General features: G+C 36.0%; 1 protein-coding gene across 1 annotated transcript in view; it reads right to left on the bottom strand.

The window, feature by feature from the left end:
• Positions 1 to 11,483: 11,483 nt before the first annotated feature.
• LOC122106683 (transmembrane protease serine 11F) overlaps positions 11,484 to 16,955 on the bottom strand; it is a 55,456-nt gene continuing 49,984 nt past the window's right edge. Inside the window, exons 6-10 of the mRNA XM_042678150.1 lie at positions 16,579 to 16,617; positions 14,919 to 15,120; positions 13,355 to 13,614; positions 12,426 to 12,568; positions 11,484 to 11,646 (exon numbers count right to left, since the gene is read on the bottom strand). Of these exons, the coding sequence (XP_042534084.1) occupies positions 11,488 to 11,646; positions 12,426 to 12,568; positions 13,355 to 13,614; positions 14,919 to 15,120; positions 16,579 to 16,617 (803 nt within the window). The 3' untranslated portion in view covers positions 11,484 to 11,487. The remainder of the gene's footprint in view (positions 11,647 to 12,425; positions 12,569 to 13,354; positions 13,615 to 14,918; positions 15,121 to 16,578; positions 16,618 to 16,955) is intronic.

The following is a 16,955-nucleotide window of genomic DNA, read 5'->3' on the forward strand; positions in this document are numbered from 1 at the left end:
TTTTGATACTTTGAGAAGCTTTGTATTTGTCTTTCAAGGGGCAGCACTTTTCCTTCTGAGTCAGTACAAGGCTAGCCTGAGGTCCAGCCATCCATCTCTATCCAGGGCAAGCCTAAGATGAGATCACAGGTTTTCAGGAAACACTTGACTGCCCTTGATTAGATTTGCTTATTCCAAGAGAACACATGCTGATTATATCTGACCCAACAGTTCATTGTGTGTGTTCTAAAGGGAGATTCTGCTTAGACGGAAAAAATCAAAATATACTTTGATTAAGATGTGCACCATCTTAGTCATGAAACCATGAGTTTCACCTCTCTTCTCTGTGCCCTTCACTTTTTAGTTACATTATCTTCTACTCTCTTTGACTTAGTTGACTTAGTTGAATGTTCTTTTATTAGTCTATTCTTTTTCTCCCATTGAGTTTTTGCTCCACAAACTGAAAATGTCTCTCCCTTCTTTATGTTATATTCTCTACTCACAACTTGCTTCACAATTAGTCATTTCATTAGAATCTGTCAACATGGGATCCATTCACTCCAAAACCCTTTCAGGTTTTTTAAAGATAACTTCCTCCTCTTTTGATTTTCCCTTTGTCTGATTAACCTTCCACAAACCATCCCTGTAAACAAACTTCTAGTGTTAGTTTTTGCTCTTGGTTAACAAAGTCACTGGTCTAACCATTTCTCTTTCTATGTGCCAATTTAGTAATTGAAAAGAAATAACAAATTTTTGTGAAGTTAATGGAAGATTAAGGGGTTTTCTCTCCTTAACTCTTTTGTTTCTAGGACAAGTATTCCTGTTTTAAGAAATAAGGAGATTCTTCAACTCCAAATGGATCAAAGACCTCAGAGTCAAAGCAGACACTCTGAAAACATTACAGGATGGAATAGGAGAAACCGTAGGTCTCCTTGGCGCAGGCCGAAATTTTTTTAATAAAGACCCGGAAACACAACATATCAAAGAAAGGTTGGACAAATGGGATTCCATGAAGTTGCAGAGCTTCTGCATGGCAAGGGACATAGCTAGCAAGATCAATAGAAAGCCTACAGATTGGGAGAAGATCTTCACTAGCTATACAACGGACAAGGGTCTCATATCTAAAATATACTTGGAACTCAAAAAATTAAATCCCCCAACAACAAATCCTCAAAGAAACAACTGCCCAATAAATAGGTGGGCTAAAGACTTAAAGAGAAACTTCTCTGAAGAAGAAAGAAGGATAGCCAATAGACACATGAAGAAATGCTCAACCTCTCTAGCCATAAAAGAAATGCAAATCAAAACAACATTAAGATACCACCTCACCCCAGTTAGAATGGCAAAAATCAAGAACTCTAATAACAACAGATGCTGGAGGGATGTTGACAAAAAGGATCCCTACTGCATTGTTAGTGGGAGTATAAGCTTGTTCAACCACTTTGGAAAGTAGTATGGAGGTTCCTCAAAAGACTCCACGTAGAGCTCCCCATGACCCAGCAATCCCACTTTTGGGCATTTACCCAAATGTTTACAAACAAGACCACACTAAAGCTACCAGCACACCTATGTTTATTGCAGCATTATTTACCATAGCTAAGATCTGGAACCAACCCAGATGCCCCTCAGTAGATGAATGGATCAAGAAAATGTGGTATATATACACAATGGAATTCTATGCCTCCATCAGAAAGAATGACATTGCCCCATTTGTTAGGAAATGGAAAGACTTGGAAAAAATTATATTAAGTGAAGTAAGCCAAGCCCAAAGAAACATAGGTCCCATGGTTTCCCTTATTTGCAATATCTAGTATATGTATGAGTCAAGCAGAAAAGGTCAGATAAGGTGAAGTTAGGAAAATGAACCCTAAGATATGTATTTAAATGTTTTGTTTTCTTCCATGTATTTGTTTCTAACGCATTTATAAGATTATTTCTTTGTTGCTTTGTATGTCCCTCCCCCACAGTATAACCCCTGCTTTCACTGTATTTGATGTTGGTCTAATTTGTGGAGGGGAAGGGGAAAAACAAGTCGTTTAAATAAGGATACAAGTGGACCCTTTGCAACAATGAGAAGTACAAGTTGTCAAGTCGAAAATGAACTTTACAACTTTGGTGGGAGGAGGGAGAGGACAGGGTGGGGGTACGGGGGAGGGGGGAATGGGAAGGGATGGGAAGGGTAAACAATGGAGGAGGCTACAATGCTTGATAAGAAATGTACTCACTATCTTGCCCATGTAATTGTAACCCCTCTGTACAGTATTTTCACAATAAAAAAATAAAAAAAAAAAACATTCTTCTAAGAAACTCAGCACCACCTTATGTTTATTAAAAAAAAGAAAGAAGGAAGGAGATTCTTACTATGTTTTGTGTTTCTATAACACCACTGCAGACTGGAAAGTTCTGTTTTGTTTTAAGCTTAATGGCTCATAGTTCTGCAGTCTGGAGTATCCAAGGGCATGGTGCTGGTGTCTGGTTGGCATCCAGCAAGGGCCTTGTTTCTGCATTGTAAGGAACACTGAAGCTTAGCTGTGAGAACTGAAAAAGGTTTGAAAGCTGTGACAGTACTCCAGTTATGGTTCAAAGGTGGCCCAGACTCTAATCAGACTCTAATCTCCAATTAACCACCAAAACCATCCAACCAGCCAAACAAACAAAAAACTGTAAATGGCATTGTGGCTCAAAGTGATAGAGCACTAACCTTGAGCAAAGGAGCTCAGGAACAGAGCCTAATCCCTGACTTCAAACCCCATGATTGACAAAAATAATGTTACATTTACATTGTCTGAAAATAAATATACTCTTTATCTAACTTATGTAACTGTAACCCACCTTTATAGTAGTAATAAACACATTTTTAAAAGAAATAAAGTTACATCTAGAGTTTTACAAGATCATGAGGGAATATTCTATGATGTCAAATGTAGCAATATACAAAGGGGAACAGGGAGGAATCTGAAACCAGTTGGAGCTGGACAAAAAAACCAAATTGTTTAAATAGGGATACAGGTGGACCCATTGCAATAATGAGATGTACAAGACATTATGTTGCAAAACGAACTTTACAACTTTGGTGTGTGTGTGTGGGTGGGGAGAGATGGGAAGGGATGGGAAGGGGAAACAAAGGAGGAGGCAACAATGCTTGATAAGAAACATACTCATTACCTTACTCATGTAATTGTAACCCCTCTGTACGGTATTTTCACAATAAAAAATTAAAAAAAAAAAAAAAGAACAAGGGAGAGCTGCTAAACCAGTGGAGAAACAAAGGGAGGAGAAAATCACTTACATGATGGGACATAAGCAGAGTAGAAGAAGGCATCAGTGGTTACAAGTGTCCTCATCTGGTGCAGTGATAAGAGTGTTTGTGTAATGACAACATGGATGACATACTTGAGAGTTCCTGATCTTGGTATAAAAGTAAATTGTTAGACTAGTCTGATGTCCTAGGCAAGGTCTTTATGATATAACTACTTGGTATATTAACTCAAAGGTTAATTAACACTGATGACGAAGCCAAAAATAATCATTTAATATATGTATATAAATAACATAATCTCAAATGGAAAAAGATATAACTATATACACATTATTAGACCAATCAGTAATGCATATACATGCAGGAATTAAAAGATATAATTTCTTTAAAAGGTTAAGTTGATATAAGTATGTGCTCTCTACCCATCAATAAGAATTTGTTATATTAATCTCTGAATTATTTTTAAAGGAGTAAATCAATCATCCATTTCCACTAATTCTTAAAAAAATAAAATCTTCATTCTGAAATGTCACAGTTTTGCTTCTAAGAAACGTTTCACGCATCTGTTCAGCAGCATAATCTTTCCTCTTACTTTTTAACGTCTTTATTAGTATATTAATTGTACAAAGTAAGAGGTTTTATTATATCATCTCTTCCACATATTCAGGCAACATAGTTTGATAATATTCATTTCCTCTGTTACTCTTTCTTATCTCCTCTTTCTGTGTCCTTAGTTTACTTACAAGTTTACTTACAAGTTTACTTACAAGTCCTTCCATATATGAGAGGAAAGATACGATACTTGTTTATGTAGGACTGGCTTACTTTACTTATCACTTACTTCACAATCTCCAGTTCTATCCATTTTTCTGCAAATGATGTAATTTCATTATTCCTCACAGATGAGTCAACTTCTGTTGTGCATAAAATGTTATCTGCTCATTTTTATGGGTACATAGATGGATTATATAATTTGGTTATTATGTGTAGTACTATAATGAAAGTAGATTGTGGATATGTCTATGTAAGCTGATATTCTAGGCTTCTACCCTAGAATTAGCATGACTGGACCATGTGAAAACTTTATTTTTTTATTTTTTGAGTAATCTTTACACTGATTTTTGCACCCAAGCCAGAATGCTTATTATCAAGAATGAATTGGCAGGAATGAGATATTCACTGCTGGTAAGAATGTAAATTAGTTCAACTATTAAGGCTTTTTATTCTTGTATTGTTTATTCTATCTATCTATCTATCTATCTATCTATCTATCTATCTATCTATCTATCTATCTACCTATCTATCTTCTATCTATTTGTAACTTGGAGGGTTGGGCATTGTTCTTGAGCATTTTTAAGCTAGCACTCTACCACTTGAACCACAGTTCTACTTCTGGCTTTTTGCTGGTTGTTGATAAAAGACCTGCACATTTTCCTATCTGGGCTGGCTTTGAATGGTGATTCACAGATCTCAGCCTCCTGAATATCCATGCTTGAAGGCATGAGCCACTAGCACCAACCTCCTATCCACTTTTATATTCATCACTACATAGTGCTTCTCTGTTCATTCAACCTCCTAATTTCCTTTTCCTAAGAATTATCATTTGTAAGACAAATACTATTGGATTTCAAGCTATTCCAAGAATATAAGAATCTCCACATAGAAAAAGAAAGATAAATCTTTAACGTTCAGAAAAAGGGTTTTGGAAGGATTGTTATTTGAAGTATTATGTTGGCAATTTCATGTGTTTATGACTTTTTTCCTGAGGAAAACATTTAGAATGAAGGCATCTAATCTACCTAGATGGAGAGCAGGAAGGAAACAAAATTAAACAGATTAGCCTCTTCTTCTGAAAAATAATATTTTTAAGTAAATAAGAACACAATTTGACAATGGAACAAAACATACCATGACTCTGGCTAGCCATGACTCTCACTTTGGCACAGATCTGTCTGTGGTATTTTCCATGTCAACTATACCAGAGCATTAAACATGTCCCAAGTAGCCCAGGCACCAGTGGTTCATGTCTGTAATCCTACCTACTCAGGAGGCTGAGATCTGAGGATGGCAATTTGAAGCCTGTCTGGGCAAAAAAGTTTATGGGCCTCATCTCCAATTAACCATCAAAAAGAGGAAATAAAGATGTGGCTTAAATGGTGGAGCACTAGTTTGGGGCACAAAAAGCTCAGTGACAGTACCCAAATCCTGAGTTCGAGCCCAGGAACCAACATACACACACAAAGAATGTTCCAAATAGAATGATTATAGTTTTCAGACATAGTATACTAAAGTATGTTTTGAATTTTAAAAAAGTAGACAAGGGCTGGGAAGGTGGCTCAGTGGTAGAGCGCTTGCCTTGCATGCATGAAACCCTGGGTTTGATTCCTCAGCATCACATAAGCAAAAAGAAAAAAGCAGGAAGTGGCACTGTGGTTCAAGTAGTAGAGTGCTAGCCTTGAACTGAAGAGCTGAGGGACAGTGCCCAGGCCCAGAGTTCAGGCCCCATGACCAGACCCCCCCCCCAAAAAAAGTAGACAATTTATTTAATTTGCTTGATACTTTTTACTTGAATGAATCTTAACTACACAGGCTATGTTACATATTTTTCATGAGAAAATAATAAATATGATTACAGCAATAGAGCAGCATTTGTGAAATATACAAAAATTTCTCTTTTGAAAGCATGATAATATTGTAGAAAAGTCTTTGAAGGCAGGTGCCTGGGCTCACGCCTATAATTCTAGCTACTCTGAGGATCTGAGGATCATGATTCACAGCCAGCCCAGGAAGGACTCTGTGAGACTCTTATCTTCATAAACTATTCAAAAAAGCCAGATGTGGTGCTGTGGCTTAAGTATAGAACATTTGCCTTGAGCAAAAGAAACTCAGGGACAGCAGCCAGGTCAAGAGTTCAAACCCCAGGATTAGCAAAAAAGAAAAAAATCTTTGGAATCTCCACATGTGCACATCATTTCTGTTGGAATGGCTTATATTCTTTTTGAATAAAGTTGTAATATTCTTTGATTTTTGTACTTTACAATTCATCAAAAAAGCCTCACAACCTCTTGAGGTAGATTGATGATAGTTCCATTTGGTGGCTTGTAGGCAGCTAAAACAAAGGTATATTTCTCTTTTAAAATCATGTGCTAGATCCTTGCTCATTATCTGTATTTACATCATTAGTGCAAGAAAAATACTGAAATCTATAAAAATATTGAGTGTAAGCATTTATAAAAGCAGCTTAATCAAAACCTCTTTTTAGTTTTCTGTATGTCAAGGGCTTCTGTAGTTTAATTTGTCAAACAGATTTTTCTAACAAGTCATTAAAACACTGAAGAGAAAAAACCACATGTATTTTGATAAAGTTGAAAATGTTTTGTTTTCATTTTAAAACATTGCATAAATATTTTACTTGAACCATGTGAAGTCTTCAAGTTACTTCATAACTTTAAAGCTCAATGTGAAGGGTAAAAAAAGACAAAAAATGTAAGGCAAAAAATACAACGTAAATTTGGAAGTGAGGATGAATACATTGAATATTAATTACAATTTAATTAATTTAGCAAGCAGCTTTGTCTAACCAGAGGTAACAAATCTTTTTTTTTCTGCCAAGGACCATTTGAATATTTATATCATCATTCTCTGGTCATACAAAATTATCAGTACAGACAGACAGGATGTGGGCAGCCAATGTGTCTATAAGATTTCATGGGCTTTAAACTGCCTGAAGACCAGACACCTCCAAACAGCCTTCATTTTCTTAGTTATACTTGAATATAATTTTAAGTGAGTTGTTGTCTTAATCATAAAACTTGTTTGGTTATATGACCACTTTGCTTGAACAGCATGTGAATTTAGCCTACCTCACATTTATGTTTCACACGGATAAGCAGTGGTTAGGCAATGATCATTTAATTTTGGTGATTTCTAGGATTGTAATGTTCTTGACTATTGAGCCTACATAATTGGACTACAGCAATGGTGGAGAAGACAAAACTGGACTGGAGAGAAAAACTTCGAATTTCTGTTCCTACACTGGCCACAGCCCACTGTATAACTTTATAGAAATGTATTTGGCTTAGATATCACAGTACTCAGAAAAAAATGTTGATGTGTTCATTCCTAGATCTAATAGCTATGACTCTAGCATTAATTTCAATTATTTATGAAAAGTTCATTTTCATTTTCCAGATTGCACAAAGGAATACCACCAAACATCATTTGCTGTCAAACAAACATATTAACAAAAACCAATGCAGGGTGCCAGTGGCTCAAATCTGTAATCCTGCATATGCAGGAGGCTGAGATATGAGGATTGCAGTTCAAAGCCAGCCCAAGAAAGAAAGTTTGTGAGACTCTCATCTCTAATTAACCACCAAAACGCCAGTAATGGAGCTGTGGCTAAAATGGTAGAGCACTAGCTTTGGGTTAAAACAGTTCAAGGACAGCACCCAGACCCTGAGTTCAAGCCCCAGGACCAACAACACACACACACACACACACACACACACACACACACACACGTTTATTACATTGAAAAGCTAAATTCCTGTTAATATATTTATGTTATTCTTCTTGTTCAATAATGAAAACAACAATAGTTGACTATTAAAAATTCTGGTCCAATGTTGTTCTATATTTGGATACTAACCCTTCATTCTTTTTTTTTTTTTTCTGTCCGTTGTGGGGCTGAACTCTGGGCCTGGGCGCTGTCCCTCAGCTCTTCCACTCAAGCTAGTGCTCTACCACTTGAGTCACAGCACCACTTCCATCCTTTTTTTTCTGCTTATATGGTGCTGAGGAATCAAACCCAGGTCCTTGTGTGTACGAGGCAAGCACTCTACCACAGAGCCACCTTCCCAGCCCAAACCCTTCATTCTTATGACAGTCATGAGAATGAAGATTCTGCAATGATTTTATTTTGTATTACTAGTGCATCTGATCTATCTCTGAAAACAATGAATCTGAAAGAGTGTAGGAAAAAGTATAGAGCTTAGTGAAATTACTAATGTTTTTCCCCCAGGAAAACCTAATGTTTGTTGCTGTTTTTTACTTGTTTATTTTAAACCACATTTTTGCTTACAAAATCCACAAAGCAATACAAATGCCAACACTATGAAAAGCACAAATTAAGCTTTTTTTATAATCTTACTATGTTTTCAATACCATCTGTATTAATACAATAATATACATTATATCTTCTGAGCAGGTTTTAAACATTTTTAACTTTTCAACTGTATTATTTATCAAAAAAAACCCCACACAATCCATTATAGTTTATTGTTCCTTTTAACAGATATAAAACATGAGATAAAAGATATTACATGATTCCTAGAATATCCCATCAGTAAATACCAAACTCCAAATACATAAATGCCATTTAAAAATTCTCTTTTCCATTTCTCAGGTTTCCTTACGGCCTTTTGTATTTATTCTTTTCATTTGTGTTAAAATGTCATTTAATTTAATTAAGCATGGAAATATTTAAATCAGTATACATATTTTTATAGAAACTTCATATATAAAACATTGTCATAGTCTTATGAAATATAAATAAAATTACACAAAAGTATACATGAACTGTTTTAGAACTTAACAAAGCAGAAGGTAAGTTGTTGATAGACAGATTTGCTTTCCTCTGTGTACCAAAAGAGATATTTACTTTATATATATATATATATATATATATATATATATATATATATATAAGTCTAACATTAATCAAGCCCATTTATTACTTGCCAATATTTTTAGAAATCTTTAGATATTTCTGTGCTATATGCAGACTATGAGAAGTTAAGCAATTGAAGTGTAAGAATGGTTTTACCATGCTTTCTCTGATGATAGTTATTACTAATCATTAACTCAGAATTTTGAAGACATTTCCTCTTTGAAAGGGAGGAGTGGCCAGGTGCTTGTGTCTCATGCCTGTAATTCTAACTACTAAGGGGGCTGAGATCTGAGGAATGTGGTTCAAAGCCAGCCAGAGCAGGAAAGTCCATGAGACTGTTCAATTAACTACCAAGAAATAGAGCTGGAAGTGGAGCTGTGGCACAAATGGTAGAGCATTACCTTTGAGCCAAAAAGCTCAGGGACATCGCCCAGGTCCTGAGTTCAAGCCCCAGGACAAGTGCATGTGAGCACATGCATACGCACTCACACACACAAAAAAGAAAAAAGAAAAAGAAGAGGTGTTCATGCAAAACCTTTCTATGCTTACATCTTATTGAGAAGTAAATAGTAGCATCTAGGCCACTTTTTAAGTTGTATTTATTTTGGTTACATATATTATTACATAGAAACTCATATACATGTAAACCAACAAAACTTTCAGTCATTAAGGAAATGGATAGGCCAGGTTTTCCTCTGACAGATCAGAGCAACAATTGTGCCTGGATGAAGGTGGGAAAATGAATACAAAGGGTACATTCCTGTAGTTAAATGATCTATAGACTACTTGTCTGTAAGTAGATGTATTTCAAAGGAAGTTAAGGAGTCATGAAAGTGATTTTGGAAGTCTAATCCTTCGCCTATATTTTTACAATGTCATTTAGCGTATGATAAAATCAATTGTGCTGTCTTAAAGGAGTAAGAAGCAATTGTTTTTACAAATAGTTTTATTGAATCCAAAGCACAGTGGTTATGATCAATAGTAGCATATCCATCTTGAGGGCTTGCTCTGTGCAGTCGCAGCAGTGATACTTTACTTGTCTTAATGCATTCAATCCTCGTAACAAGCATGTGAGGTAGCATCACTGTTATTCCCATTGTCCAGATGAAGAAGCCAGTGAACAGAAAAATTAGGTGATTTGCCTGAGAACAAACAGTGTATATGTGGCATGGGTTCAAATTCCCAGAAGCCTAGTCCAAAGACAATCTGTGCTGTTTCACTAAGTCCAACACTATAATTTCAGCTACAGGTAAACTTCAAGGCCATTCCTTTATTTAACTGAATTGAGTTCTTGAATATTAAAACGTGGATCCTTCCTTTTATGTAGTGCCTTATATATGCCAACCATTATGCTCGGTGTTTTTAGACAAAGCACACACAACCTCACAATGGCCACTCAACCTGTAAGAGAGCTAAAGACATAAAAAAATAAAAAGCAAGCCGGGCGCTGGTGGCTCACGCCTGTAATCCTAGCTACTCAGGAGGCTGAGATCTGAGGATCGCGGTTCAAAGCCAGCCCGGGCAGGAGAGACCGTGAGATTCCTATCTCCAATAAACCACCAGAAAACCGGAAGTGGCGCTGTAGCTCAAGTGGTAGAGCGCTCGCCTTGAGCTGAAGAGCTGAGGGACAGCGCCCAGGCCCAGAGTTCAAGCCCCACAACCGACAAAAAAAAAATAAATAAAAAGCACCAGTAGCCATAGGCTGATATAATTTCTAGATAAATCATAAGAGAGTTTCTTCCATGAAGAACTTAGCACTCTGCTGTGCTAGTAATTATTGAAACCAGCTCAGCTTTATGTCCTTTTTATATTCATAAAAAATGCTCCAATGAGTCTTTTGTTTTCTTTTTTTTTCTAGGCTGGCTTTAATTTGATGTAGGAATGGCAAGACAGTGTTAAAAAGAGTAAATCATAAATACTTCTTAACAACACAATATGCTTCCCAAAGTAGTGCTTGAGTAGTGCATATTGAAACATTGATGGCAAGTTCGGACACATTTCAATAAATGATAGTTCCTGAGGTTTATGACAGCACTCTGCTGCTCTGTACTGTTACATAGAAATACAGGTTGAGAGTTCAAGTTATATTGCAGGCCCCGTGCTCCTTCATTCTATCCAATGTATGTCCTGTCATCACTTTTAGAATATGATGCCCTGAATCCTCAGGGAAGACTGACATTTCCTATTTACAACAAGAATTCCTGGTGTTCTGCATATCATCTGAGGTAAGATTGTGGCAGCCCAGCAGTTCTTCATTTCCTATAGAAAATGATGTTCCCATCCTCCATGGAGGGAGACCACTTATATAAGGTATTCATTTCGTTAAGAGGTGTCACAGTTTGCTTTGTGAGTGAGGAATCAGTGCTTCCTGTCCGTTGCTTTGTCTTCTTCCCTCATGGTAGAGTTTGGTCTTATTCATACAAAGAAGTCACCACATGTTAAATTGGTCCAGGACTGAAGAGTTTCCTGACATCTAGCAAAAACACTGGTTCAACCTTCATGAATCTAAATGATAATATACAATATGTAGGTAAGTGTTTCAGTTTCATGAACCATATAACTCATGGGGCCATCTACATTAGATGCCAGTCTTGGAAGCAATCCAGTCTCGATACTTAGTCACTCGGGTATACACCCCAGGTTTTTTTGGAAGAGCACATGATTGTCCCCAACTTACAATACCAACAATGTACCAGACGTCACGATTGTCATAGACCAGAGGGCCACCAGAATCGCCCTGGAATGAAAACAAAGGAAAATGAAATGCAAATGGAAAAGAAGTACATTCTCAGCAGATGGAACAGTATTGCAAACACTGGGAGATGACAGAGTTGGGGAGGAGGCTAGAAAGAAGGGAACTAGAGGAGAGGAATGGAGAGATAGGAGATTATGAACCCTGTGGAGCTTTCTGAGTCTTGTTTAGAAGTTGATGTTTTTTAATGAGCTATGTTACTAGCATCCATAAATGTAAAAATGTGCAAATGTGTTTTATGGTGCCTTTTGACAAATATATATATATATATATGTACCTGTATAGTTATATACATATAGGTCTATATACATACATATATAATGTATAATGTCAATCAATTATACATGCTCTATTACATGCTCCTTTTGCATTCTGTCCTTTTGCTGTCCCCCCAACAATCTCTTTTTACATTAATGTCATTTCTCATTATTTTATGAGGGAAAATATGATATTTTGTTTAATAAAATAATACAGCATAAAATTGTGAAGAGCAAAAGTGGAAGCCATAGATTCATTTCCTATTCGAAAAATGGGGATAATTATGGCAGTGGGGGGTATCTCACTCTATAAATGGAAGTGTTTTGTCTTTGGCTCAAGTCACATTAAATAGTTGATACAAGGATATTTGTTGTTAGGATTATTAAATATGCTTAGCTCTTGGTGAAATAGATGTCATTGTTTTTCCTCCAAGATATACTATATGCCAACGTTAGTATCTGGTGGAAACATTTCTTTTGAAGTTTTGACCTTAACTTTGAACGTACCTTACATGCATCTACTTTTCCTTCCATAAATCCAGCACATAACATCCCTGGAGTTATCAGGCCATCATACACATCCTTTCTGTTACACACATCGGTGCCTATGGTTTCTACCCTGGCTTGCCGGAGTTTATTTTGTGTTGGTCCTATTACACAAACATACATACACAGATAAACAAAACAGTGTCTCTCAAATATAATTGCATATGAAACATGGAAGACACATAAATTGTATCCTCTCAGAGGCAGAAGCACAAAACATACATTATATAAACACACACACACACACACACACACACACACATCAGAGTGTTGGTGATTCATACTTGTAACCTAGCTAGTCTGGAGGTTGAGACCTGGAGGATCTGCCGGCCTGGTCAGTAAAATCTAGGAAACTCTGTCTCTAAAATAACCAGCAGAAAAGTGAGCTAAATGTATGGTTCAAGTGGTAGGGTGCCCAAAGCTCTGAGCTCAAGCCTCAGTACAGCAACATTAGAAAAAGTGCTAGATTAAGATTACTGTTAATTAACAAAAATAAGATTTCTCAAAATATTCATACCCTATTCTCACATTTATGGACATCACAGATGCTTATGAAAATGAGAATTGATTCGAATAAGCAACAAAAACCTACTGTTAAGAGTTTGATGCTGATCAAAATATGTATCTAGGAAGTATATAATTTTTAATTAGTTACTCCTATAATATTTTGTTATTTCTGATATCATATCCTTTTCTTCTATATCAGTCATCCCCCTTTACCAGAACTTCATTTGTAAACTCAAAGATTAAGCTCTATTTCTTTAACTTTTCAACCCACCAATCCGTTTTGCCCAAGGACCTACATCTAGGAAGCATTAGCATTATTTTTATGAAAAGCTTGTTTAACCTGAAGACATTTTTGTACTAACAAAATTAGGTTGAATGCTTACCATCATCTACAATAGACCCAAAACCTGTGACAAAAACACTTGTTTTTGAGGGCAACTTCATAGACGAATCTGGAAGGCAAACTCTCTGGACTATATTTGAAAACTCAACACGGCCAGTTAGCTGAGCCAAAGCAATATCATTTTCATTTGTTTCTCGTTTATAGTTTTCATGAACAATAATTTTCCCCACACTTCGTTTCACAGCAGGTGGCGTTATCGTTGTACCAAAAGTAGCAATCCATTGACTTGGGTCTTTATTCCTGGAAGACAAAAAAAAAAAAGATTTGTTATGCTTCACTTTATTCTTTAACAAAATGAAAATTGCAACTGTACTTCTACTCCACTTTTGGAATTTTACTATTGAGAGAACCCTCTGATTAGAGACTTATACTTGATGACTTTATAGGAAAAATACTTCCTACTATTAAATAATTAGACATAATTTTTTAGTTGGCTTTATTCATTTTCAAACTTTAAGTTCCTGTCTCGTTAAGAACTCTTCGGATTTTGTTTCTTCTCTATTTCTCAATTTCAGTGAGTTGAGTAGACATTTTTATTTGTTTTAAATACTATGCACATCAATAGGCATTATGCCTTTGTATCAACTACTTCATCTATTTTTATTTTATGACTTACTTGTTGGCTCTTGTTTACTGGCCTGTACTGTGCTTTTTGAGGCTAGGTTGATTCTGTCTGCTGTGTAAGCCCTCATGTGTACACACAGTTATTTCTTCACCTGTACCCATTCCCCTCCCTTGTATTCAAGGCTAAGCTGACCTAACAACAAGCCATGCTCCTCTTTGATCTAGCATGGCTTGTTCTCTTATAAACTGCTCTCACAGACACTTTGCCCTCCCACAACTGAGATCACAGGCAAAATCTATTCAGTTTTTTTTTATGCCTCCTAATTCTTCTCCAAAGTCTATTTAACTCTTTTAAACTATATTCCCACCAAGAATAATTGGACATATACAGACACTTCAAGTCTTCTGGGTGGAGGAAAATTCTGAAGACGGAAATCACACACAAAAAGAATTTTAAAAGGGAGGGATTTCAATGTTGGTGAATCGTCAACTTTTAAGAATAATGAAAACCTGAAAGATTGGTGGTTTCCAAAGTACTGCCCTAAGTTGGGCCCAGAGGAGGGAATTCTGTCACATATCTTACTCATTCATATGTGAAGGGAAGATTTTATTCAAACAGAAGTTTTAGGATTGTAGAGCTCACTTCAAAGCTAGACACTAGCTATTAGAATTCTGCATGCTATGGTAACCTAATATGCCTCCTATTGAGGAGCTCATCAACTATTTGGAAATCCAAAATCAAATTGTTCCATCCCTTTATACATTGTGAACGAGAGAGGGAAGCCTTACAAAGTAGGGCCAATTCAACCTGCTTTGGTCATTGGACATTTTGTCAAGAAGTGTTTCACCACCACACTTTCTCAACAACCAGGATCATTTTTAATAGACATAAAACTTGCCCTTACACAGAAATGGAGGGACAAAGAGCAAATAAATGCAGCAGTCGTAAAGGATGCTCACAAATGCTCCATTACACTTACTTCCGGAAGCAGTGAGCAGCTGTGAGCAGCCAGGTGTTACTGATGAGGGTAGCCCCACACTGATGGCCTGCCCCTATGAGCTGCAGGCTAGCCTGCCACGGCCATTCCCCTTCCATAGCAGTTTCCCTTCCTTGGACAATTCGTTCAGTAGAAGATGATGCTGGTAATGGCATGTTTGAAGATGTCATCCTTATCCCACAACCTGTCACATAACGAGGTATTAGTTTGCTCTCATGAAAGGCAGAGAAAGAGAGAGAGAGACAGAGAGAGAGACACAGAGAGAGACAGAGAGACAGAGAAAGACAGAGACAGAGACAGAGAGACAGAGACAGAGACAGAGAGATCCTGATTTGTATTAGGTAGAATTACTTTGGAAATTCATTCATACTCTAACATAGTCATATCACTCAGCATCTGAAGTTACTTTATACAAAGCTTACTCACAGTGTTGAGTCTAAGAAATATTTGCTAACATGTCAAGGAATTCAGTATAAACATTGACTTCTGTTTCTGTAAAACATTCATAGATGAATAATGTCAACCAGACATCATAACTGAGAATCCCTCTGACAGTTTCTGTTCCTGTTACAAGCAATGCCTTTGTGGCACTCTGCCCTTGTTAGCACATATCTAATGTGCAGGAAGGGATTTTTCTTCATCCTACAACTATTTTGATTTTTATTTTATCAATGGATAATTAATTGTATTTCAGAAATGTATAGATCTCCTGCTAAATGGTTGAGGTACATTTCTAGCAACATTTATTTTAGATGAGAAAACTAAACCATGGAGGAGACTATACATTGCTAATTGAGCAAGTAGGATATAAAATTAGGAGATTCACACCAGCAGCAAATAGCACTCTTATAATGGAGAGACAGCCCTTCACACAACTAAGGAGAATTAATTTACTTCTTTTGCAAGGACTATATTAATTATATTTTAAAAAACTATATTCTTTAAGTTCTAAAAATTAAAGGATTCTTATTCCTCAATGTCAAATCTTCAACTGGTCAAACTTTAAAATCAGTCTCCCTAAAGATATTTTAAAGACAAACAATTTTATTAGCATCTATTAATTAAACAAGGGATTTCATTGTGACATTTGGATACTTGCAGCCAATGTATTCCTATCAAATTCACCTCCTCCATCCCTCTCCCCCATACCTGATCACCCCTTTGTATGACAACTTTGATAGATTTTATTTTTCTACCTTCATACACATATAGAAAGTAGGAAGTGTTCTTAAAATATTTTAATGGGCATATATTTGTCTACCAAAATTAAAAATATGCTGAAGTATTGGAGGGCAAATGGCAAAGGTAGAAGAAATATGCATATCAAATACTTCTAGAAAAATAGAAGAAAACAGTAAAATGGCAAGAAAATTCTTAGCTCATTACTAGTTTAAAGCATTCTCATGAATTGTGAGAGAATATGGAGCAATTTTTAAAGAGAATAATAATATAATATGTAGAATACTTATTTGATATAAACTTATAAATTTAATATGGTAAATATTAAGAGATTAAAAAGACTGAATTGTTTATAAAAGCATAAAATGATCAAAGTGTTTGGTAAATTAAACTAACTTTTCTGCAGCTCTTAAACATTATCTTTACTTGAAATTAACAGTTACTTCTGAGGTTTGGAACTTACGACTGTTGAGAAGATTTCGCATCTTTCTGCTGTCAATAGCTGTAATATATGAATATATGAATTAATTTGCATGAAATATGTCCCCATTTTCATGTTATTTTTGCCAAAGTTTCATAAATAGAGATGCTGATTATCTGAGACATTCATATTTCAAGAGAACATGGGCTTTACAATCAACCTCTACTCTCATATGATTTTTGGTTCAAATTGTAAATTTCTACTTGAGAATAAAATCAGATAGCATTTGGTTTTCTGATATTTCTTTGGAAACAAAAAGATATTAGAAAATGTACAGATGTGATGGCACACATGTGTTTTTCCAGCTACACAGGAGGCAGAGACAGGAAGATTAAAGTCCAAAGCCAGCCTTGGCAAAG

This window comes from Dipodomys spectabilis, unplaced genomic scaffold (genome assembly GCF_019054845.1).
Source record: "Dipodomys spectabilis isolate Male_0828 unplaced genomic scaffold, ASM1905484v1 ptg000043l, whole genome shotgun sequence".
Taxonomy (NCBI): Eukaryota; Metazoa; Chordata; class Mammalia; order Rodentia; family Heteromyidae; genus Dipodomys; species Dipodomys spectabilis.